This window comes from Felis catus, chromosome E1 (genome assembly GCF_018350175.1).
Source record: "Felis catus isolate Fca126 chromosome E1, F.catus_Fca126_mat1.0, whole genome shotgun sequence".
Taxonomy (NCBI): domain Eukaryota; kingdom Metazoa; phylum Chordata; class Mammalia; order Carnivora; family Felidae; genus Felis; species Felis catus.
Window position 1 is genome coordinate 15,291,235 of NC_058381.1, and position 24,797 is coordinate 15,316,031.

Genomic DNA, 24,797 nt, shown 5'->3' on the forward strand with positions numbered 1-24,797 from the left:
TTCCTAGGGTCCATCATTGTGTCTGGGGCATCGTTTCCTTGTTCTTTAGACCTCCTGATCCCATACTAAGTAGCTGTCCTCATCAGAGGCAGCATCTTTCAGATGCTTGGAGAGTATTTCTGCCCAGGTCATAGGACCAGAATGAGATGTTCCTTGTTTAATGCTGTCACTCTTGCCCAAGCCCTGTCCTTCTCTTAGCCCCCAGGGCCCTACATACCTCCCCAGACTCCTGGTATTCCAGCAGCTCAGAGCTGGCTTGGTCATGGCATTGAAAACCTGGCCCTGCTTCCCATCAGGCTCTGAGAGAAAATTATTTTATCAAATAAAATCTGGTTGTCCTCTACCACTAAGTTGCTGAGGAGGCCTGGGGTCTTAGCGGTAGCGTGGACCTCAGCTTGCTCTCCCTGCCTCATGTGCTTGAGAACTTCTGAGAGAGAAAACAGGAAGATCAAGTGGATTGGTGCAATGCCAGCTGCTTGGGCCTTAGTTTTCTCCCCTGACCCCAGCCCCCAACTGGCATCTTTCCTCCTTTTGAAATTCCCCCATCAATGACGATTTACAGTGTGCTTCTATTTTCCTCTGTTGCTTCCTTAATAATTGTATTTCTTTTCTAGTTTTGCAAGACAGTGGTCAACAGGAAGGCCCAGCAGCTCCACCCTCCCGAGTGACAGGCCATCTTCGGACGCAGCCTTTCTGTGCCCATTCTTCAGGCAACTTTCGATCCCTTACTGTAGCTAATTCTAGATGCCCTTCAATATTGTGAACAAATAGACCGTCTGGTATTATGAAGCCCGCGTGTACGGGAGCCTGCTCCTCTGAGATACATGGCCTGTAGGTTGCTGTGTTTACAGCTCCTCCCTCTCCAGCCATTGTGTTCTCAGCCCATTTCTGTGTGCCCCTCCCTTTATTTCCAAGTGACATTTTTAGTCTTTCAAAATAGCTGCCTTTTGTGATGTGGTGATTTAAATGATTTAAGTTTGTTTGTTTTCAACCTTGGGATAAACTGAGGTATTTCGCCTCCTGGGCAGATCTTTGCAAATTTGAGTGCTCACCTGGGGAGAGGAGATGAGTTGGAAATACAGTTTTTTCCTCCATTTCCACAGAACGGCAGTGTGGCTTCCTAACTGTGATCTCTGCTCTCAGTAACCCATTGTTCATGTGCTGTAAGCACCCAGGAAGTACCCAGGGCCCAGGCAGTCTGTTTTAAAAATTCAACAAATTCAGATAACCTCTGCCCCAGGCATCGCATCTCTGGTCACTAGTCTTAGAAACACCTATGGCTTCTCGGCCCTCCTGTTGCCCACTCTGTCTGAACCTCACAGAGCCCATGATACGCCCGGGTCAACTCTCCACCTGGAGGGACCTGTCCAGTGTGGCCCTTAGAACTGAGTCTGCCCTGTATGTACTAATTAGTGTGCCCACCCCCCTGAGGAGCCCTGTATGTCCATGCTCCTCTTCCCTTTCGGGCTGGTGCTGCCACTCAGCAATAATCCTCTTTTCTCTGTGCTTTCTCACATTCCTGCCCTGTCTTTGAGGCTGGTCAGGACAGAAGGGTCCTGATCTTTTCTTGCTGCACAAAACAAGCATGCAAAAAGCTTTTCCCCAGCAGAACATGTTCCCTCTTGTCTCCAGCTACCGGAAAGGAATTTGGGGATCAAGGACTCAGCTCATCCCGCCCCCATGCTGAGTTCTGTCCTGGACAATCAAAAGCAAGTAGTGATCGTGGTATAGAACTCTGCCATAGTAGGCCAGTGAAAAAGTCGACTCCAAGGGAGGTAGAAGCTGCTGAGTGCTTCATGGTTTTGTACGACTTGGCAAAACCCAAGCATGCCTTCCCGGTGGGGGAATCCGAGATAGCTGTGGTGTCATCCGACATCTCCCAAGCCTGTGAGGTATGTTGTTAGCCAAGCGTGTTGTGATCCAAGCCCATGCCAGCCTGGGTGGGGTGGCTGATTAAGAGACCAAATCTGTGTTGGGGGAGCAAGAAGTAGGATGGGATCATTTATCCTTATGTTCTTGTCAGTTTGTTTTGCCTTACTCATTTCTAAGTGCAATAAGGGAATGTTTCACAGGATTGCACCTGTGACATCCTGACGGATGCTTCCCTGTGGCCCTGTTGGGGCAACAGTGGATGGACTCAGACCCCTCAGTGTGGTTGTCTCCCACCTTCATTGAGGCCTCTTTGGGACCAGGAAATGTCCTGTTACACCTTCCTTTCAGTCTCCTCACCTTGTGGGGTCTACAGTAATGGATCTGGGGCAGTTCAGTTGGTTATTAGGATCCCGACTGCTGGTAGCTTCTCTTTGACTGGGAAAGTGAAGCATTACTACTGGAGAAAAATGTTAATGTTTTCCTACAAGCTCTGTATTAGCTATAATTATATTTGTGCTTAACGTTTTCCCTTCTTCATTCATCATCTAAGTCCAGATGTGGGTCATCCTGGGAGAAACGAACCACGATGTTCTCAGCAGACAGGTAGTTTGAGGGTCAGCAGATGTTAGTCTCCTTGTTTCAGCTCTTCTCTTAAGATCCACACATACCACTCCAACTCCGTGGAGTTGGGGGCTTGCTCTTTATCTGGCTTTTCTCTGGCTCCTCCCACATCCACCTGTTGCCCCAGTTTGAAAGCATCCACATGAGCTGAGCTAGAATTTCCTGAGGTCAGCTGGATCTGGGGCTCCAACCCACAGAAACATAAGGAGGGGTGTCCCTGGTCTATTCTATCCCCACGGATAGTGTTGCTGCTGGGCAACAGTGTTGGCTTTTAAGTATCCCCCCTACCCTCTCACCCACCCCCCAAACTGACTAGCACCGAGAGGGGCTTCTGATGCAAGGCTCAGCTCCGGGGATAGTACCTGAGGGTGTGCCGTGCCCCTGCAGACTAGCTGCTTCCATTAGATTTCCAGGGTCATAGTCCCAGTTTGAAGCAGCAGTGCCTCTGTTAAGGGGGGATGCCGGGCTCTGGCCTTCTCGTCGAGAGAGGTCAGGGACGGGGTCAGTATTGTGGGCATGTGTATATCTTCCCAAGTCCTCTTATAGTCCCTGCTGGGACTCCCTGACTTATTTCGGTTGGTTCCTAGTGCTACTTCTTTTACAAAATACACTTTGTAGAACTGATTAGATTACCTTGTTTATTTAATGTGAGTTTGTGCCTTTTTGTCTCAATCTTCCGAAACAGGTATACTGGGGGGAGAAAAGCAGTCTAATAAAATCCTAGACAGAGATTTCTGGAGTCCAGCTTATTGGTGATGTCCTTATGTCCATTTTACAACTTAGATATGCTCCAACTTCTGCTGATGTCCTCCATTTTACCAGGATTAGAAAAAAATACAAGATGTCTCCAAAATTTTTAGGCCAATTTCTGTAAATTAAAACATCCCCTCGTCATTGTACTTACGCAGACATCACGTATTTGAAAGGAATTCTGCCACTTTATATTGGCAGTATTTCCCTTTTGCTTTGGTCTCTCCTCCTCTTCACATCTCCCTCTTTTTTACCATCCTACCCATCAAAACATTTATTTAAAAAAAAAAAAAAAAAAAGGCCCAGGTCTGTGAACCTCATAACACTTGTTTGTGAAATTGTGCGTTCTTCTGGGGAGTCATGGTTCTCATCGGATCCTCAAAGGAATCCCATGCACCGTCCTCCCCACTGCCAAAAAAGATTAAGGACCAGTTATCTGAAGAAAATCTGTGTTAATCTTTGGCAAAACAATCATCTGATATTCATCAAATATAGGGAGTGGTTTTTCATTCTTTGGTGGCTAATTTTTTTTTTTAAGAGTCCAGGAACCTCCAGCGTCTAACGTGTAATACATAACCTAATGAGTTTGAAAAGCGAGAAGCACTTTAAAGTGGGAGTGGAGAGGAACGACGGAGGAGCTCAATGACCAACATGAGAGCGATTACCTGTAGATGAGGGGCAGAGAGAATGGTTTACAGGCAGGACAGTGGCTGGGTTGCCACCCCACCCTCAACCTTCGCCTTTTGGGTCTCTGGGCGTTGGGGAGGTGGAGGGGCACAGCGCAGAGGTCAGAGACCCCATTTCCAACGATAGGGAAACGCACCGGCTCGAGGATGCTGGTGCGGGCCTCGCAGCAGCTTCCGCCAGGAAGACAGCCCCTCCCGGCCGGCCTCGCGCGGGGCACCCTGGGAGCCGCGGGGGGGGGGGCGGTGACAGATGCCCGGCGCGCCGGGCGGGGCATCGTTGCGTCGGGTTCTGACGACACAGAGACGTGCCTGTCTTTTGGCCCGGATCCCCCCTAAGCCTCTCTCCTCGCAGCCTTTCGCCGTTTCGCGCTCGTTGGAGAGGCCCGCCTCTTCCCCCGGGCCGAGCCACTCAGAGCCCTTCGTGCCCTCAAGCCCCGCCTCTTACGGAAGCTGAGGCGGAGAGACAGAATCCGGAAGGAAAACAATTGGTGAGAGTAAGCTGGCCGGGAGCTCCTGCAGGAGGGAGGCGGATCGGGCCAGGAGCGGCTGTGGCGGGGACACACGAGACGGCCGGGCCGCTGCTTGGGACGATGGCGGCTGTGAACCCACGGAAATTAACCGAACCGAGAGGCAAGACGCTTAGGTGAGGAAGGCGGCTGCGGGCAGGCCGGCCTGCTCCGGGCAGGATCACTGCCTCCTACCCATTCCGGGCTGCGGATCTGGGGTAGAACTAGACTGGGAGAGAAAGGACCAGGCCTACAGGGCTGATTCTAGTTCAGAGGCCCTCCCCAGTTCTCCCAAGCCGATGTCGAGTGGGCTGTTTTGGGCCCAAGCCCCGCGCCCCCTCCAAATTCAAGCCGCCGAGCTCGTTCCTATTTGGGTGCCCCAAGCAGGTGTCTCAGTTTGCTACTGGCGGAGGCAGCGGTGTCGGGCTGTCTGAAGTTAAAGACATAACAAGGCATTCTTCTGTCAGCTCTAGAGTAGAAATCTTGTTCTTTTGATCAGCACGTACATCACGGGGTCTGCCTGATCCCGTTGTGATCTCCTGAAATCCGAAATCAGATTTAGGTAAGATCCTTTAGCGAAGGGATATAGCCTGGTCCCATGCTTGCTCTTTAGCAAAGAACAGCGCTAATCACCAACTTAGTGCAAGTCACAATGCAGGGATTTGCTGCTAATCGTCGGATCTGAGAGTGAGGGCAAGAAATCCCGACTTTTGTTCTCCATCCATTTAGAGCTGGTCCGTGGGAAAACAAAGAGCCTTGCACTAAAAGGGTTGCTTTTCTTAATCCTTTGTTGGACAGCAGGGGGAGATCTTAAACTAACGTAGCCCAGAATCTCTGGCCGAATGCCTAGAAAGGTGGTTTGTGTATTGTTTTGTTGATGTTCATAGGGAGGGGCAGGAAGTTGTTTTAAAAAGGCCAAGAATTTCAAATTGTGCTTTTTAGAACACGGACCTCTGAGAACAGGATCTGGTGAAGAAGAGATGTTTTAGACGTCCTGCCCTTCTCTCCCACCTCTTTCAACCCCCTTGTAGCTGCTCTCATTCTCTGTTTGCAGCTGCTGCAGATCCTCTCCTCATAGTGTCCCTAGGACTCACCTAGGGATTGGTGGCTGTCTTTGGTCTCTGCAGGGTTTGTAGCTCCTGCCTGCTCTGTACTGAGCAGAATCGGGCTCTCTGGGAGTATTGCTGTAACTATTCAATTAAAGAGATCTGCAAGTGTCTTTTCCCCGGAGCCTCTGATGTGATCCATTGTTATTGAGAGCTGCTGATCTAAGTTCTGTTGCTTCCCTAGCATGAAGCCAAGGTTGAGGATGTTATCCAACTGATGACTTTTCCCAAGAGAGGGTAGACTCTTGAGAGAGATGTTGAGAACCTTGTTATTTAGGATCTTCTCTTTGGGCTCCCTGAAATGTTTGGCAGAATTTGGTTATGCTCCAGGGACCTCCTAGGAAGAAGGAAGGAAGGGAATGTGGTATTGTTATCTCTGTTATTTTTGAAATTCTCCTGTCTTGTAGTGCCGAGGCCTCTTACAAGGTAAAAACTGAACCTCCAGAATCTTTCTGGTGGTCTTAGGAGCCCTGAGGTGTGAATGGCTGGTGGAATTATTAAGTTCCTGATGACCCACCCCATCCCCACCCCTTCCCTTGCCTGCCCCAGAAAACTTTGAGTAGCTTTGCTGATGTCAGCAGCACCCATGCTGCCAGGTGTGGGCAGCTGTGAGCCTGCATGGAGGAGCCAAAGCAGGATGGAAATGTCCTGCTTCAGGACGGAAGTCAGGATGAAGAGCCTGCAGTTCAGTGCACCTCTTCCCACACCCAGGTGCAGAAACACATTTCCCACTACAATTGCAGGGGATCGTGGTGCGGCCGTTGGCGGGCCTCGGCCCGTTTGTTACAGGGATAAGGTCTTACCCTCCTTCCTCCACGACTTCCCTTTGCATCCCTTCCACAGCATCCATGTTGTGACGTGGAACGTGGCCTCTGCAGCACCTCCTCTAGACCTCAGTGATCTTCTTCAGCTCAACAAAGAGAACCTGAGTGTGGACATGTATGTCATTGGGTAGGTGTCTGCAATGCCCCCTCACCCTTCCCCATATCTGAGATAGGTAAGCCCAGCCAGTCCCAAATCGTCCCCACGGGGAACTTTGACCTGTCCTCCCTTGCTCTGGAGTCTGAAGGCTAGGAGCTTTCAGCCAGTCAGTGTCTCTTGTCCTGAGTTAGTGATGGCGAAGGGTTGGCGATCAACAGCCAGGGGAGGGAGAGATCACGGGCATGAGTACCCAAGGTTTGAAAGTGCTGAGGGCAGTATTAAATGTCCGTGGCAGAGGCAGTACCCTCTAGGCCAGGGGGAGATCCTCTGACCTGGGATGGGCAGTTTGCAGGAAATGAACTGTGGGATCATGAGCCTCCTTTCTGACACTGCCTTTGAAGACCCATGGAGCAGTTTCTTCATGGATGTGCTTTCCCCTCTGACCTTCGTCAAGGTAACTTACAAGTTCATGGGCAGTTGGGAAATGTATCTCCCCTCTCCTCACTAACCCCCAGTCCTTTGGTCTCCCACTCAGGCTTTCATGCTGTTTCCATTTATTTAAAGGCCTGAACTTCAGTTGCACCTGGCTTCCTGGTGCTCCCGTCTGCCTTGTGTCTTTCCAATGTAGCTGGACCTGAGCTGGGACCCCGGGGGTTAGTTTAACACCTTGATATTTTTCAGATTGGGAGAATCCGGTGGGGGGGGGGGTGGAGGGGGGAGGCCAAGGAGGAAATCCCCAGTCTCCATCTCTACTCACATGCCCAGCCTGAAGTCCCTGAATATAATAATAACTGCTAACATGTATCGAGTGCTTACTTGGTAGTAAGCATTGTAAATAAGCTTTCCATATACATTACTTAGAAACCATAACTCTTGAAATATGGCTATTTTACAGATAAAACCAAGACTCAGAGGTCACACAGGCCATCTAGGATTTAAATCCATATCTTTCAAACTTCATGACCCATGTTTTTGATTACTATACTTTAGTGCTATATTGGTGAGCTCTGAGGCTTACAGGTATCCCAAGGCTAGCCTGCTGGTATCCGAGGGTGTCCTCTGATCATAGAGGACATGTGCCTCAACTTCTAGGGGCCCAGAGGTTAGGAGAGGGGAGAGAGATGGGGAGGAAAATAGTTCTCAGTCTGAAAGGCCAGTATTCTTTGGGGAAACTAGACCATAGGAGACTCCACAGGAAGGCTCGAGATTGCTGCATCTTCACCTTTATGTCCTGCGCAGCTGAGGGATGAAGCATCCTCCCATTCAGAGCGCCTCATGCAGTGCTTCTGGGAAATACCAGAATTCCTCTATTCCTCTCCCTGGGCGACTGGATTTCTTCAGAATTGATTCTCTTACCCCAGTTTGCCTAAAGATGCCAAGGCAACAGATGTGAGTCCTCTTGAGGGCAGAGCCAGGAGGAGGGAATACAAGTTTTGTCCTGCTGGCTGAGGCTAGAAAAGGCCAACCCCCAAGCCCTTGGTCTTCTCCAGATGAAACTCAGGCCTCTTTCTACAGACGAGGAGCTAGAGCCTCTGCGAGGGCAGAACCACTACTCTCACCACCCACTCTCTTCCCAAGATTGGAGGCCTCCTTGCGCCCCAGCTAACTGGCAAGGGATTGGTAGAATGGAATGGAGCCAAGGAAATTAGCTCAGCTTGTGGCAGGGACACAACCCATTCCACCCATGCAGCCTCCCGCGTTTGGGAGGACTGCCTGAGGGGCTGGCACCCAAAGCAGATAGACGTCCCTCCTTCCCCTAGCCAAGAATTGAGGGGAAGGGGTGAGCCCTGCTTGCAGCCTCTTCCTTTGGCAGGAGTTTGCCAATTATAGGTTGAGAAGCCTGGGCCTGAGGCCCTCTGCCTGCTCCAGAGCCCCTATCTGCCTCCCTTTAGGCCCTTCCTTAGCTCCTCCTACTTCACTTCCTCCAACCCAACTTCCCCTCTCCCGCCTTCCCCCCCGTGGCCCCACCCTTTCTCCCAGTCTGAGGCTTTCCTGCCTCTGCCACCCCCCCCCCTTCCCCACCCGTCCCTGCTGCTTCACAGAGTGGACTGGTGCCTTTGTGCTGGGTCCCAGTGGCCCAGACCTGCTCCGTGGATTAGGATTAAGCTTGACAGCCCTTCCTGGATCTTTATCGGTTCCTTAGTCCCGTCCATTATCCTGTGCTTGTGAATGGGAGAGACCAAGACGGGGGCTGGAGGGTGGGGCTGAGGACACATCTGTAGCAACCTCTACCCAGCCCTAGGTTTCCACACCTCCCTCACTCGTTCCTGGGTTTGGGGTTCTCCCTGCTTTGACTCCTCCACTGTGCCAAAGCTCCTGGCCTGCGGCATCAAGTTTCATAATTCCTGGAAGGCCCCAGTACACACTCCCCACCCGGGGATTTCCTCCTTGGCCTCTGCACCTCATGCTCCGGAAACAGCTACTCGGGTGGTAGGTGTAGACAGCCTGAAGCTGAGTGAGAGGGTCACTGGCTAGGGCCCTTTCCCACCCCACCTCAAAGAGAGCAAGGATTTTGGTGATCCCAGACCTCTAATACTGTTATCCAAGTAGTCCTACTGGTTCCTTAGTCTCCTTGAGCCTCAGCCTTCCATCTGCAGAACAGGGACATTGGTGCAGAGGTTAAATGCGGTATGAAGGGTTTGTGTAGATGGTGGCCGTTCTCCCCAGCCCGTAAACACATGTCCACTGTGCTTGCTCTCATTGTTTTTATGGAAATGCAACGAACCACAGGGTATAATTATTTTGTGGAGCATTTTCTTAATTTTCCACTGACCTATAATGTTTGCAAAATTAAGTGTATTTTTTATGGATTTTTATGTGTACATGCACCAATATTATCACCTGTCAAGTCAACAAGTCAAGATACAGAATACGTTTAGCACCCTAGAAGGCTCTCTCATGTTCTTTACCTGAATTTACTTTCTTTTTTTTTTTTAAGTAGGCTCCACGCCCAACGTGAGGCTTGAACTCACAATCCTGAGATATCAAGGTCACATGCTCTACCGACTGAGTCATCCAGGCACCCCTCCCTGAATTTACTTATATGTATTTTTTAATTTCGTAAAATGGTTATAAGAGGGAGGGAGAGAGACAAAGGGGCAGAGAGAAAGAATCAAGCAAGCTCCGTGCTGTCAGCGTAGAGACTGACTCAGGGCTTGATCTCACAACTGGTGAGATCATGACCTGAGCCAAAATTAAGAGTCATATGATTAAGTGACTGAAGCGGTCCCCTCCCCCTAAATTTACTTTTATTTATTTATGTATTAATGTATGTATGTATGTATTTATTTTTAAATGTTTATTTTTGAATGTGCATGTGCATGCTCACGGGGGAGGGGCAGAGAGAGGGGGACAGAGGATCCAAAAGAGGCTCTGTGCTGACAGCAGCAATCCCAGTGCGAGGCTCGAACTTACAAACCATAAGATCATAACGTGAGCCGAGGACAGAGGCTTAACTGACCAAGCCACCCTGCCACCCAATTTACTTTTAAAATCTTTAAATCAAGGGCGCATGGCTGGTTCAGTCAGAAGAACCTGTGACTCTAGATCTCAGGGTCATGAGTTCAAGCCCCGTTTTGGGTGTAGATTACTTAAAAAAAAAAAAAAAATCCATGGGACGCCTGGGTGGCTCCGTCGGTTGAGCGTCCGACTTCGGCTCAGATCATGATCTCACAGTTTGTGAGTTCAAGCCCCGCGTCGGGTTCTGTGCTGACAGCTCAGAGCCTGGAGCCTACTTCAGATTCTGTGTCTCCCTCTCTCTCTGCCCTTCCCCTGCTCATGCTCTGTCTCTCAATAATAAATGTTAAAAATAAAAAATAAATCCTTAAACCAGAAAATAGCAGCTACCAGTTAATCCTTCCAGCGTCTGTGAGATAGATGAGATCGATTCCTGCTTTATCAATGATAAAATAGACTGAGACTTGGCCCAGTATCAAATACTCTTGGGCTTTGAACCCAGATCTGGCTAACTTCAAAGCCACTGCCCTTAGCCACTATCCTGTGTTGTGCCATTCCTCTCTGAGGCCCTGGCCCACAGGGGTAGCAGCCCAGAGTGCCCAAAGGACCCACAGAGCATGGGTGAGAGGAGCCCCTGGGTTCCATGGGACTGGGACTGAAGAGTCAGTGCCCTCCTGATGGCAGGGTACCCTGGCAGCCTTGTCTTCCCTGCCTTCCACCCAAGCCCAAGAACAGAAACTGGAACTTGCTCAGCTCCCAGAATGCATCATTTGGCAGCTAAGGGGAGTAAGACTCGAGCTGAGATACCATTGACCTCAGGGCTGGGCAGGGTCATGCTCAGCCAGTGCAGGGAAATGAATGACCATTGTCCCCCCTGTGCTGTAGGTCTCCAGTGTCCGCATGCAGGGGCTCCTCTTACTCTTCTTTGCCAAGCATCAGCATTTGCCCTTTGTCCAGATCCTCTCTACTAAATCCACCCCCACTGGCCTCTTCGGGTACTGGGTAAGGACTGAGCTGTGGTCTGAGTTGTGAGCTGGGAGGCCTCCTGCCACTGGGCCGGGGAGGGCTGGGTTGTTTAGAGGTGAGCAAATAAAAGAGGGGGTGAAATGAATCTTAGCATTCTTCCAGGCCAGTGCCCCACATATCTGCTCTCCTGCCCCTGGGAGCTTAGCACCCCTGAGACCTCAGACTGGGTGAGCTGGGCTCTTAGATGGAGACGTCGCTCCAGGGAGCTGAGTGTCTGGCCCTGCAATGGGAAAGGGGAGGTGATTCTCACCCAGAGCGACTTCCCACCCTTCTGCCCACCTGTTCCACCAGGGGAACAAAGGGGGCATCAACATCTGCCTGAAGCTTTATGGCTACTATGTCAGCATCATCAACTGCCACCTCCCCCCCCACATGGCCAACAATGACCAGCGGCTGCAGCACTTTGACCGGATCCTGGAGATGCAAAATTTTGAGGAGCAGAACATCCCCAACATCCTGGACCATGAGTGAGCATGTGCTTGCGGACTGCTGCCCCTGCGGTCAGCCCAGGCTAGCATCCTCCTCAGGCAACTTTGCTCCCCTCCCCCCCTTTCCCAGCCTCTTCCCTAACGCTCCATCTACTCTCCCATCCAGCTTTGCCTCCCTGGCCCGCCTAGGAGCTCTAGACACTTCTGAACACCCCAGATTGAGAAGGCCGTGGTTCCTTGAGGTCACCCACAGGGAGCAAGGTTCTCAGCCTTGCCTGGTGGCCAGTTGAGGGGGGAGTGGGAGGCCTAGAGCCTGCTCTGTATTTGCTGCTTGCCCCCAGGGGCTGGCCTCTTTGGAGGGCAAGGAAGTGGCCGTCAGAACAGCCCAGCAGGACCCATGCCACGTCGTTACCATTACTGGCTCCTCTCCCAGCATCTGGCACCTCACCTGCCCCTCGAGCTCTGTGCCAGAGGAGTGAGCGGCCCCGGGGTCCATTGCTCCTGTCTTCTCTTACCTCATCATAGCCCTCAGCTGCCTTCTTTTCCCTCTGCAGCCTCATTCTCTGGTTTGGAGACATGAACTTTCGGATCGAGGACTTTGGGCTGCATTTTGTTCGGGAATCCATAAAAAATCGGTGCTATAGTGACCTGTGGGAGAAGGATCAGGTATCAAATGAAGGAAGGGTCCAGAGGGGTGATCTGAGCCCATTGTGGAGGCCTAACATCAAATGTGGGGAGTACTGCTCAGGTTCCTGAGCACCTGTCCTCCATTCCCAAGCCTCTGAAGTCCCTGTTCCCTTTGCACCCAGAGGCCTGGTCTTCGCCTGGAGGAGCTGCCGGGTGTGAAATAAGTTGGGGAACGAGAAGGGCTTCCGCCTGCCGTGGCCCCGCACCAGACACTGACTCTCCTATACCCTGTTGTCTTTCCCATCCCCAGGCTTGCTTGCCTTCTGGAGGATGAGATACTACCCCTTTGGGGGCACCCTGGCTACCCAGATACACTGTGATACATGTCTGCTAGTGGCTCCCAAACAGATGCAATTCAAAGCCTACTCGCTAGAGTCCAAGGACTGGGAAATGGCAGGCATCTGCCTCTCGCGGGACTAGGGATCTCGCGTGATGTTTACAAAGGGATCCAGCTGCTTTCCTGGGGGTGGAGTGGGGATGGGGTGCTGAGGCTGCCACCGGGGCGGCGGTGAGGAAGGGAAGAGGTGTTGCTGGACTCTTGCCTAGCGTGCCGGCACGTGCTCATCCCTTGAATGGAGTGTGTGCTGGGCCCCTGGGTCAGGACTCCTAGGAGATGGGACTGTTCTTTCTCTCTAGCTCAGCATTGCCAAGAAACACGACCCGCTGCTCCGGGAGTTCCAGGAGGGCCCTCTGCTCTTCCCGCCCACCTACAAGTTTGATAAGAACTCCAACAACTACGATACCAGGTGAGGGGGCTCCACCAGGAGAGGGTCAGCCTGCCGCAGATTTGGAATTAGCCTGTGAGGAGGAAGTGCGGGGCCAGGAGGCCCGGGAAGTCGGGTTGTACGGGCCCTAGTGGCAGAGGGAGCTGCCTCACAGGAGAAGTGTTAGAAAGCGGGAACAGATCCGGCCAGCCACTGCCCCAGATTGTCCTCGGAGAGCATGGAGGTGCTGACGAGGCTGCAGGGTGGGGGTGGGGGCAGGGCAGGTAGGGCAGGAGGAAGGGGGAAAGCAGCTCATTCCTCCCTTGGGAGGGACCGTATTTCAGCATTCTGGGCACCCTTGTCCACACTTCCCCAGACCTTCTGGTCCCTCCCAGACAGGGGGACAGAAATGTCGGCTCAGCCAGTTACTGGTATGAAGTGTCCCTGCCCCAGCTGTGGGTGGGTGAATCAGGTACTATTTAGAAAGATGAAATAGTAGTTGTCGGGGCGGGGAGGAGTTTATGGGAAACAGTATAGAGACGGTGCAGCTGGCAGTCAGAGGTGCAGCTCTGCCCCTCGCCGGCTGCATGACCTTGGACAGGTGTTTAAGCCTCAGTCTTGTCATCTATAAAATGGGGGTGCTAACAGTACCCCCCCCCATGGGGTTGAGGATTGAATGAGACCTTGCATGTGCTTAGCCCGGTGCCTGGCACCTGGTAAGCACGGTGACGACTGCCGTTGTTAGATTCGTGCCTTCAGGTGGTAGTTTTACCAGAAACGTTTCTAGGAAGCCAAGAAAGGGCCAGGTGACCGCCAAAACTTTAAGCTCAGGCCGAGGGTCGAAAGCAGCTCCAGCATGGAGTCCCTGGCCCAGTTTGGCAAGGATTCTCGTCTCTTTGAAGAAAAAGAATAGGGGCACCTGGCTGGCTCCGTCTGTGGAGCGTACGACACTTGATCCCAGGGTTGTGAGTTCGAGCCCCACGTTGAGCAGGGAGATTACTTAAAGGTAAAATGTTAAAAAAAGAAAAGAAAAAGAAGAACTCCTCACGTGTTCTGGGGGTTTCGTTTCCCCTGGAGCAGTGGCTTCATTTATTCCTCGCAGCGGGGCTGCCTTATGAGGGCGGCGGGAAGTGCCTCCAGGGCAGCGCCTCTGGAATTTAGGGAGTGAACAGGTATCTCCCCAGCCAGGCCAGGGAGACAGGTAGAACCGACGGCCCTGTGCCGGAAGGGGTATGGCAGAGCCACAGTGGCCCCTCCACGGCACGGGGAGAGGGTGAGCCATTTCAGGAGTGTGGAGCAAGACAGGGTGGGGTCATGGCCTGGGCAACGTACACAAGAAGAGGCCATGAACACTGGAAGCAGAGTCCAGCCTGGGCAACAGAACAGGCTGGAAAAGAGGTAAGAGGGCAGGTTCTGGCTGGCCAGCTGGCCCGGGGCCACAGCGGCACGGAGGACGCCAGTCTCCGCAGCCATGCATTGGAAATGAGAGCTATCATGGAAATTGGGAGGCCTCGGTGGGACAGGCCCAAGCCTTGGGGCCTGGGACCCTCTGCCAGTTGACTTTAAATCCTCACTTGGCAGCGGGAAGAGAGCTGCTGGCAGGCCGTGTGGCCAGGTGTCCCTCTGTCCCCACCCCGAGGTATGGTAGGGAAACCACCAGGAGACTAGGAATTATTACAGCTGAGTCTAGGCTGTGGTCAGCAGGGACTGAGATTGGCTAGAGAGGCCCTGAGGTGTTAAAGGACTTCAGGGGACTTCCCCAGGAAGCTCAGCCACTGGTGGCAGAGTTGGGGCTGAGACCTGACTCTGGACTCTGGTGTCCCACGATGCTTCCCTCTAGCCCGCAGTACCTCCACAATCACAGCCGGTCTTGCCAGCAGCCGCAGAAAGGGCGGGATTGGCATAGCAAAGCCTTGCTAAGAAGGAAGCAGGTACTTCCACATGACAGATACAACCCACAGTGTGGTCGCCATTACTGAGCACTTGCCGTGTGTCTGTGTAACCAGACTGTTACTCATCCTTGAAAACTCAGTTCAGACATCACGTCTGTTAGAAGGCCTTCCTTGACCCTCCCCCATCCCACTGAGAGTCCTCTCCTGCCGGCATGCCGCCTGAAAGCCCTGCACACATCATGCTTTCGGTATTGTTCTCAAGACACGGTGTGCTTTTCTTGCTCTACTCTGAATGCCTGAAGAGAGCTGATTTATGACCGTTTCTGGTATGTAGCATAGTGCCTGGCGTGTGTTTGAATCGGGAGCCTGAGAGGACAAAAGGAAGAAAGATAAGTTATTTAAAGAGCAGCCAGCCTAGTAGAGAGACCCACCCATAGCAAGAGATCCAAATAAACACTCTCAAGTCCAAGAGTTGGCCAGTAAAAGGTTCTAGAGCTCTGTAAGTGCCGAAGGAAGTTGAGCGAATGGTAAGGAGACAGACAGCTGAAGCCAGGAGGAGTCAGTCAGAGCTGCTGTCAAGGAAGCAGCAGACTTTGGCAGAAAGAAGGGCAGACGTTCCGGTCAATCAGCAGCACCGATGAGAGGCACCTTGAGAAGAGGCTGACCAGCCATACAAAGTGGCTGCGAGTGAGTTGTATACAGGGCATAGTACGCACACGGCTCTGCCCAGCCACAGCAGCGTCCCTGAGCCAAGATGTAATGAGAAACGAGGTCAGCTCCATTACAGGGGAGGGTGAAAGGGCCCAGAGCGGGAAATCCTGTTAAAGTCAGGGATTGCGATAGGATTTTGTTACAGTCAACACGAGCCTGGTCAACCTCTCCACTGGGCGATGAGCAGAGGTTATTATGCTCAATCTAGTCAAAACTCATGTCCAGAGTTCAGTGAGACACTTAGAAGCCATCTATAGGGAGCGGAAGGGAAAAGTCCATTTCTGACCTAGAAATGGAACACTTCCCTACTTTAGGGTCAGTAAATTGGCTCAATCTTCTAGCTCCTAAAGAGAAATTTGCAGAGTTACTCAGTTTTAATTTTTCAAAAATTAGGACACGGTAATATCCAGAAGAATTTCTTATACTCAGTCACACCATTCAGCCAAAAAGCAAAAGCGAGGTCCAGTTCTATACGGCATGCTCTGAGACAGTTCTGGCTGCTGGGAATTGGCCACAGGGGAGTGCCGTGGAAGGAGTGTGGACTTCGTAGACCTGGGCAAACGTCCGACTTCTGCCTGGACAGGGTGACCTCTGAACTTCAGGGTCTTGTAGAAGGAGGAAAATGCGCCCTGTGACATTCTTCCGGTGTTGAGAGGGTTAGAACAGTCCGTGAGACACCTGTCACAGTGTCTAATGCACAGAAGGACCCCATGTTTTGCTCTTGTTATTTTTAGAAATGGAGAAGTGGGGGAATTTAATTTGTGCACATTTAACTTGCTTCCTGTCTTTTGTTTGTCAAACAAGCTCTTTGAGGACCTTGTCAATCCCATTTTTCAGGTCCCCAGTTGCCTGGCATATAATAAGCGCTCAGTAAATCTTTGTTGAAAGACTGAACAATACAGGTGCCCAGTGATAAGCCTGGGCCAGGCCATGGAAAAGGAAGAAAGGGAGACAGGCTGTGGTCAGGTCTTGGGGAAGATCTTGAAGTCACCATGATAGGGAAGTTGAGGAGGGGGAACACTTTGAAAGGAAGAGTGGTGTATTTATGTGGCACATCACCAAGTATAAGCATTGCTGGGTACTGAATGTAGGTTCAGTAGGTTCTGAGATTCTGTTTATAGTCTCTGGGATGGAAATAGCACATTCTGATGTGCTCTGACCAGTCCTCAGAAGAGTGAAAAGTTGAAACAACCCCAGGAGCCCCAAACAGATGTGCTTCAGCCAGTTAGCACTTTTTGACCACTCCCTTGACGCACATTAATTTATTTGGTCCTCACAATGTCTCTTTGAAGTAAGTACTGTTATCACCTCATCTTAGAGTTGAAGAAACTGAGGCTTGGAGTAGTGAAGTCACTTGCCCAAGGGCACATAGCTTTCTCTCTCTCTCTCTTTTTTAAACTAAATTACCAGTTAATTATAAAAAGATGTAATTCAGGAACAGGCAGATGAAAGAGATGCGTAGGGCAAGGTATGGGGAGAGGGCGAGGAGCTTCCCTGCCCTCTGAGCCCGCCACGCTCTTCAAATCACATGTTCACCAACCAGAACCATGTAGCTCTTAAATAACAGAGCAGGACCTTCCCCCAACTCCTGTTGTCTGATTCCAGAGTCAGAGTTTACCAGCCGGACACCATTCTGCATCTGTTGCTGGAAGACTATTGCTGTTGAATTGACAACAGTATGTCGGAAATGTTCATTTAAAACAGTAAAAGGGGGCGGGGGGGGCGGTGCCTGGGTTGCTCAGTTGGTTGAGCGACCGACTCTTGATTTCAGCTCAGGTCATGATCTCATGGTTCGTGAGATCAAGCCCAGCGTGAGGCTCTGCGCTGACTGTGCAGAACCTGCTTGAGATTCTCTCTCTCTCTCTCTCTCTCTCTCTCTCTCTCTCACCCTCCACTCAAAAAAAAATGAACTTAATTAATTAATTTATTTATTTATTTTTAATTAATTAAAAACGGGATGAAACAGAAGACAAAAATAGCATTTCAAACTGGTTATCAACGTCTGAAACCGTATACGTTAGGATTAGATGATCATTTTTGAGGAGAGATTGAATTTGGGGTTTTAGTTAGTTTGGGTTCCATACGCCATTGAGTACCTACTATGTGCCAGGCTCTGTACTAATGCTGAGAATACACAGGGGACTCAAGGGCCAGTCCTGCCTTCCCAGCTCACGCTAAGCGACGTGCTGACTGGGAAACAAAACGGCCGCGCTGTATAACATAATTAGGGAAGCACCGGTGTAAAATGCTTTGGAAGCAAAAAGGAGAGCTCAAAGCTGGCTTTATGACAAAGACAGCTTTGGAATTGGGCCTCTCCCTGTGAAGAAGTGTGTTCCGGGCAGCAAAAACCACAAGAGTAAAGGTCCTGAGGCTTAAGAGTCACTGTGGTAGGCGGGTCTGGGACAGTGGTGGGAGACAAGGTAGGACAGGGGTGTGAGACTCCTGAGCGCCTTGAAAGCCATACTTGGGGACTTGAGCTTTATTTTGGAGGCATGAAGACTCCTTAAAGGTTTTAAAATGGGGGGGGGGGTAGCAACCATCTGACCAGGCTTGACCACTCTGGCTTCATTTAAAATAAAGGGGGAGGGGGAGGCGCCTGGGTGGCTCTGTTGGTAAAGCGTCTGACTTCGGCTCAGGTTATGATCTCACGGTTTATGAGTTCAAGCCTCACGTCAGGCTCTGTGCTGACAGCTCAGAGCCTGGAGCCTGCTTCTGATTCTGTGTCCCTCTCACTCGTCCCTCCCCCACTCATGCTCTCTCTCGCTCGCTCTCAAGAATAAATAAAACGTTTAAAAAAAATTTTTTTAATACGTAAAATAAAGGGGGAGGAGGCGCCTGGGTGGCTCAGTTGGTTAAGTGTCCAACTCTTGATTTCGGCTCAGGTCATGACCTCACGGTTCATGAGTTCAAGCCCCCCATTGGGCTCTGTGATGACATTGTGGAGCCTGCTTGGGATTCTCTCTCTCTCTCTCTCTCTCTCTCTCTCTCTCTCTCTCTCCCTCTCTCTCTCCCTCTCTCTCCCCCACTCACTCTCTCTCTCTCTCTCAAAATAAATAAATTAAAAAAAAATAAATAAAGGGGGGAGGAACCCAGAACAGCCACTGTTCCCCCACCCCCACCCCACCCCGTTCCAGGACTCAGGGCCCCCCTTTGGAGGGCAGGGCCTGGTTAGCCAGCCAGTCTTCGAGAACACCAGTAGCTGCCTGGGCATAGCTGTGTTAGGAGTGAGAGATTTGCCTGTCTTGGGGCAACTACAGTTACCTAGGGGAGGAGAGCACTCTTGTCTCCAGGGGCTGTACGGCCCCTCATGCCCTTCAAGGAAGCTTGTAAGCAAACAGGTGAGAGGTCCCTCAGTGGAGGACTCTTGAGAACAAAGAGTCATAATAGCCAGTGACTACAGAGAGTTTATTTTGTACCTACCGCCGTGCTAAATATTTTTTGTGCTTTATCTCATTTAATCACGTCAGCAACCCTTATTACCTTCATTTTACAGATGAGGAGGCTGAGGCCAGGAAGGGTTGGTGTGATGAAGAGCGTGTGCTCTGTGGTCATGCTGCCTGCCCTTGAGTCCTGGCTCCACACTCGGTAGCTGGGTGACTTTGGGAAAGTTGCTTCCCCTCTAAATCTCAATTTCTCCACCTGTGGAGTGGAGAGTGGAACAAACAGTATCGGTGGCAGGCATAGACAGCTTCTCCAAATGCTTCCCTTTCCTTTCCTGAGGCCGTGCCTTTAGTGAGGGGGAAGCCAAAGTCAAGCTCACGTCTGACTCCCGAGTCCAGACCTCAGCTTTTTTGAGCTACTGCTGCTTTTGTTTAAGAAAGAAGAAAAGCTTTGAAAAGAAACGGTTCCGAATCACAATTTGATTCATACAAACGTAGACCAGACTGAAGGTCCTTGGCGGAGTCTGACAAAAGCCAACATACTTTTGATTCCCTTGGGCCCCCTCCAGTCTGCTGCCATGCCATGCTCCAGCTGTGGCCCAGGGCTCTCAGGGCCACTGATAGCCCCTGGTATTAGGGGCTCCAGCAAGTTTGTGGGGGGTAACTTCTTGCTCTCCTGCCAACCCTTCTCTCCTCCTCCTTTTTCTCCAACCCCCCCCCCCCCCCCCGCAGTGAGAAAAAACGCAAGCCCGCATGGACCGACCGCATCCTGTGGAGGTTGAAGCGGCAGCCCCAGGCCCACCCCCACACCCCGAGACTGCCAGCCCCCCACTTCTGCCTGACCCTGAGGAGCTACGTCAGCCACATGGTGTACTGCATCAGTGACCATAAGCCTGTCACCAGCACCTTTGACTTGGAGGTGAATTTCTGGGCTGCCTGGCACTTAACAGAGCACCCGTGCCGGGCCACCTCCCACACCCTCCAGCCCTGGATTCTAATGTCAGCAAACGTCCCAGGGGAGACCTGTAGGAGGACACCACTGCCACTCCTCCCAGGTCAGGTATCCCAGCTCTTAGAAGCTGTGGAGGGCCCTGTCAAAAACGTGTCCAGACCCTTTGTGAACAGGTTTCCACTTCCTCTTGGTACCGTCCCTTGGGGCTAATGAGTTCCATTATGCTTATTACCTACTATGTGAAGTAGGACTTCTTTTTGTCCTAAACCTACCTGGATCAGGTTGCAAAGGGAGCTCCCTCCATCCTTGCATCTTGCCATCGAATGACCAAGGCGATGTTGACTTCCCTTGGTGACCCGCTGGCTGCCCTCAGCCTTCACTTTTTCATTCTGGTTTGTCTGTCTGTATACCATTGTGTCCCTCCACATGCCTATAGCTGTTCTCCCCAGAGCCTTGGGGAGGGTTCCTGACAAACCCTAGAGGCCTGAGAGCAGCTCTCTGCCTTCTTTCTTAAACCTGTCATCAACTCCCCCATTCTCCCCCACCATCACCCCTCAACACTTGACTCTCTGCGTGGTTACCCACCTGGCCCCCATCCCCATCTTCCCTGGCAGGGCCAGCCACCCCCAACAAGCCTTTGGCCCCTTCCTCCAGGTGGCCAGCCAGGGTCTGATACTTTCTCGGGGCAGCCGAGCGGAGTTCGATGCCCACCCCATTGCGTGCCCTCTTTTCCCCTACTGACCCTGATGTGTTGGAAGGGCCCAGCAAGGACATTCGTCTCAGAGAAAGGAATGATGCTATGGGATTTCAACCCCTTTCCCACTCCTGCGTGTAGCTGAAGCCATTGGTGTCTGCCCCATTGATCACCCTGATACCTGAGGGCCTGTGGACCATGGAAAACGACATGTTGATCAGCTACTCCTTGACCCCAGACTTTCTCAGCAGCCCCTGGGACTGGATTGGACTATACAAGGTGATGTGGCGGGAAAGGCGTGGCGTCCATCAGCCATACTCCTCTGGCTTATCCATCCTGAGGGTTTACGGGAGCTGGGCACAGGCTGAAGAGCTCATGCTCATCCCCCATGGGGGTCCTTGCCCGCCTAGGGGCTGGCAGTGAAGGGGAGGGTGCATACGCCACAATGGCCAGCCTGGGGAGTAAAACCGTCCTCTCCTTAGGACTTGCCATAGGTCCTGTGTCCTCCCAGACCACTGACTGCCCAATCCCCTCTCCCACAGGTGGGGCTGCGCCACATTAATGACTACGTGTCCTATGTCTGGGTCAGGGACAACCAGGTCTCCTTCAACGATGGGCTGAGCCAGGTACCTGCCCCCTTTCCTAAGCTAGGTATTCCACGTCTCCAGCATGAGGGCTTGCCTGAGCACCGCTCTGTCTTTGGAAGGAACCGAGGCTGGGATAATTTGTTGCTGAGCGCTGGGTGGGGCCCAGCCTGGGGAGGTGACCCCATTCCTATTCATCCTCCCCTCCAGGTATACTTCAATGTCAGCAATATCCCCGAGACTGAGGACCAGTTTCTTCTCTGTTACTATAGCAACAGTCTACATTCTGTGGTGGGGATAAGCAAACCCTTCAAGGTACGGGATGCTGGTGGGGAAGGGGACTGTCAGAGGACTTGAGCTCCTCATCGGTTCTCCGAGGGCACGGGCTAGGAACCCACTTGTACCACGGAGCCGCATCCTTTGAGAATGGGAGTGATGGAAAGGCACAAAGGAAAACCTGCTCTTCCCCTCCCCCCCCCCCTACTTCTACTCACCGCCTGTTTTATCCCTGCAGATCCAGCCTGGCTCCTCCTTGGCAGAGGACCTACTGGGTGAAGCCCAACCACATATCTGAGCCCGGATGAGAGTGGATCCAGGGCGGAGGCCAGAGCTGGCAGCCAGCTCTGCCTACCACTGCCAGGAGCGCTGGGGGCCCAGCCCCCAGAAGAGGCAGCAGGTACCCTCCACCTCCCAGGGGGAGCTCTCGCCACACTCCTATGCTCTCTCTCCAGTCCAGATCTCTGGAATTGGCCACTTGAATACAGGTTTTTGTTGCTGAGATGTGAGTGCAACCAGCTGGTTTGTCAGCAGTGAAGACCTGGGACAGTCCACTGGCTGTGGGAAGACCCTCCAGCCTGCATCTCGTTTCTTGATTTTCCCCACACACACTTCCAGTTCCGCCCAAGCAGGCCTGCCAGGCACATGCCCCATCTGGCACAGGCCTGCATTCTTGTCACGCCATCCTGGGCCTCAGGCTGCCTGGGCGAGGGGGGGGGGGGGGAAGAGATGCTCACATTTGCACAGGCTCTGTAGACTGGTTGGCACAAGCAGCCCTGGGTTCCAGGAGTCTTGGCATCTCATTGCCTGTCCCCCTGAGGGATAGGCAGAGGGCCTGGGGTCCCTGCTTTCAGCAAGGACTAAGTGGGTAGGATGGAGGGGCCCCTTCACCCAGGCTCTCATGTAAATGTTGTGGGCAAGACGATGACTGTCCTGCTGCCAGTACCCCCACCCCAGGATGTCCCAGGGCCGGAGCAGAAGATTGAACCCAGGTTCACTTCTGCTGGTGGGTCAGGCTCCATGCCCCAACCTGTCCTCTTGTGAAGGCACAGACTTTTCCAGGGTGTTCCTCGCCCATTCGTGCTCATCTGCCCCTACCCTTGCTGTGGTCACTGGCCAGAAACCTGCCCTCTCTCTAGAGTGCCCTAGCACCCAGAAGCGGAGGCCGGCAGAGAAGAGAGCCAGAATCTAGATGTTGGAGAATCTGACCTTGAGGGTGTTCAGAGAGCATTCTCTAGGTGCTGTGTGGGCACTCAGTCCCACCTCCCACCACTTGCCTCCAGCCACTGGTGATTCAACGGCCCTTCTCCCAGGAGAAGACACCTCAGGGAGCCTGCTCTGTGACCATCATGCCCATCCTATGACTTGAGACTGAGGGACGCTGCAGTCGCTCTATGATCCATACTCCACCCTGGGAGCCATGTGTACCATGAAGAACTGTCCCCCTGGCTGCTAGCGGGCCATGGCTGTCTGTGCTCTGTGTCTGTTGTGTTGGGGGATAATTAGAAACATGACTTTTACGCTTGTGTGTGACTCCGTGGCACATAGTAACGGGCCCTTTCTAAACTCTGGGACGAGGGCCCTGTAGATCCAGACTAGACTTTCTGTGTCCGAGAGTGGCAGATATTGCCGGGATGGGAATGGGATGAGGTTCCAGGATGGTGGCCCTCTGGGTCCCTGGTGCAGTTGGGGCGAGCCACCTATGTGATTAGGCACTTAGTTTACTTTGCTGCGAAGCAGAATGAATTTCTGGCAACCGACAACTCAGAAAAGGTGCTTACTCTGCACTCTGGTTCATCCCTCCTCACCTTAGTCTTGAGCCTTGGTCCCATGTCCAGCTATCCAAAGATGTCACCATCTTTTCTCTCTGCCCCACCTTTTCCCAGACCCTCCTGCCCCCAACGTCTCCATGGTAACCTCTGTTCCTGCCCCAACACACTCAACACCTGAGGAACCCCAAACACCCGCACTTGCCCGCCTCCTGCCTTCGTGCCTGCACAACCATCATGGGCTCTGCCACACGGCACCTGTCACTTGGCAAACAGAGAAACCAAAGCTCAAAGGAGTGGCGTGATCCTTCCAAAATTACACAGGCAGCTGTGGTGTCCTGCAGGGCCAGAAACCCAGGAATGAGGTCAAGACCCGGGTTTGAATCCGAGTTCCACCTCTTCCCACACAGGAATCTCGGCTGTCTGTAAAACACAAAGAATGAATCCATTCACAAGATTGTTGTGAGAACAATTGCAAAAACAACCAAAGCGACAGCATGCCTACCTCTTCGTTCTGATTAACGGAGCCCTGGGGCTGGGTCTCCGCGGTCCCCCCTTCTGCTTGTGGAGCATGCTTGTCCACGTGCCCACCTCTCCCCTTCCCTCCTTTTAAGTCCTCACACATCCCTACCCCTGCCTCCTGTTGGGGGCCCCCTCCTGGCCTGGGGGTGGGGGTGAGTCCAGTGATTGAGAGGCCGGGAAAGGGAAGGGGGAGTGTTCTCCCTCCTCTTGGCCCCAGTCAGGATATGGTCGCTCTGGGCCCAGCCCTGACCCGCTGGGTGGAAACAGGAAATATGTGAGACTTGGTGTTCGCTGGGTCTCTGCGCCTGGCTCCACAGCTGATAAGGGCCATTGTGTGGCCACCGGGGATGAGCCTGCCCTAGATAGACATGCTGCTCAGAGGAAGGAAGGAAGCTTTGCTGGCCTTTCCTGGGCGGGGGAAGCCGTGGGGAGGGAAGGAAAGGGTGCCCCGGGGGGAAGGTGCCCGTCCAGGGGGCTGTCAAGGCCAGCACCAGCCCGCTGGACTCCACCCCTCCCAGGCCAGTGCCTCTCTCTGGAAAGGTCACTTTTCCCCATCCTCTTTCCCTTCTCACTTCCGATAAGGAACGGCTGAAGACCTGAGGGCTCACTCCCAGGCCAGGAAAGTGTCAGCTGTGATTTAGCAACAATAAAGAAGAAAACAGGAACGCTGGGGGTGAGGGGCACCTGAGGGTGCTATGGAATAGTAAGAAGCCGACAGGGCTACAGCTGCCCAGAGCCAAGGAGTCTGGGGACCAACTTCCCAAGCATTAAAGGCTCCAGAGGACGGTGGGACGGGGGCCTCCTCCCAGTGTCGTCCTGCCTCTCTGGCTAAACCCCCTCTGTTCAACATGGCCAGCCCCCAGCAGCTCTGGCCTCTCAAACTTAAGGGGTTTGCCCGCTGCTGTGGGGAGGTAGGCACGCTGGGGGAACATGCAGGAGGGGCAGTGCCTACCGATGGATCCTGTTGGCTTAGGGCGGGATGTGCTTCTGGTCTGGGGAACACTGAGCTCTGCGGCTGACACCGGTGAGTGGGCAGCAGGAGAGGCCTGGCCATGGAGCTGCTGCGGCGAAGGACCCTCCTAACCTTTGACCTGGAGGCCAGGGTCCCCCACGGGTGGCTGCATCAGCTCCTCTGGTTACCTGGGACAACAGGCATTTCCTCCATCCCTCGGCCCCTCCTCTTCCTGCCCCAACCCGCTGGGCCAAGAGGCCTCTCAATCAGACCTGGGCTGCTCCAGCTGTGTCCTGAGGAGC

At 52.6% G+C, this 24,797-nt stretch overlaps 2 protein-coding genes and 1 long non-coding RNA gene across 6 annotated transcripts in view; 2 read left to right on the top strand and 1 right to left on the bottom strand.

Moving 5' to 3' along the window:
- Positions 1-3,224, top strand: part of PITPNA (phosphatidylinositol transfer protein alpha) — a 40,476-nt gene extending 37,252 nt beyond the window's left edge. Inside the window, exon 12 of the mRNA XM_011289023.4 lies at positions 615-3,224. The gene's annotated coding sequence lies outside the window, so the exon portion shown is untranslated. The remainder of the gene's footprint in view (positions 1-614) is intronic.
- On the bottom strand, positions 3,118-6,549 carry LOC123382022. The gene is made up of 2 exons (XR_006589776.1): positions 6,345-6,549; positions 3,118-5,878 (listed from the first exon to the last, which is right to left on the bottom strand). It is a non-coding gene; the product is annotated as an uncharacterized LOC123382022 (long non-coding RNA).
- Positions 4,244-22,772, top strand: INPP5K (inositol polyphosphate-5-phosphatase K). Of its 4 annotated transcripts, none has more exons than XM_011289021.3 (12): positions 4,244-4,572; positions 6,385-6,492; positions 6,808-6,916; positions 10,804-10,920; positions 11,236-11,411; positions 11,927-12,038; positions 12,696-12,805; positions 19,479-19,665; positions 20,534-20,671; positions 20,935-21,018; positions 21,187-21,291; positions 21,491-22,772. In XM_011289021.3, the coding sequence occupies exons 1-12, from the start codon at positions 4,520-4,522 to the stop codon at positions 21,548-21,550; spliced, it is 1,359 nt and encodes a 452-aa protein (XP_011287323.2). In that variant the 5' UTR covers positions 4,244-4,519; the 3' UTR covers positions 21,551-22,772. The 4 variants fall into 4 exon arrangements, with proteins under 4 accessions (XP_011287323.2, XP_019672927.3, XP_011287324.2 ...); XM_019817368.3 differs by lacking the exon at positions 4,244-4,572 and adding an exon at positions 6,091-6,252; XM_011289022.4 differs by lacking the exon at positions 4,244-4,572 and adding an exon at positions 6,091-6,252 and having other exon boundaries at positions 6,815-6,916.
- The last annotated feature ends 2,025 nt before the right edge of the window (positions 22,773-24,797 follow it).

Coding starts and splice junctions, on each gene's coding strand:
- INPP5K (XM_019817368.3), top strand. CDS start 6,113: ATGTCAGCAGCACCCATGCTGCCAGGTGTGGGCAGCTGTGAGCCTGCA. Junction 6,493..6,807: donor GTGGACATGTATGTCATTGG/GTAGGTGTCTGC, acceptor TGGGATGGGCAG/TTTGCAGGAAATGAACTGTG. Junction 12,806..19,478: donor TCCAACAACTACGATACCAG/GTGAGGGGGCTC, acceptor CCCCCCCCGCAG/TGAGAAAAAACGCAAGCCCG.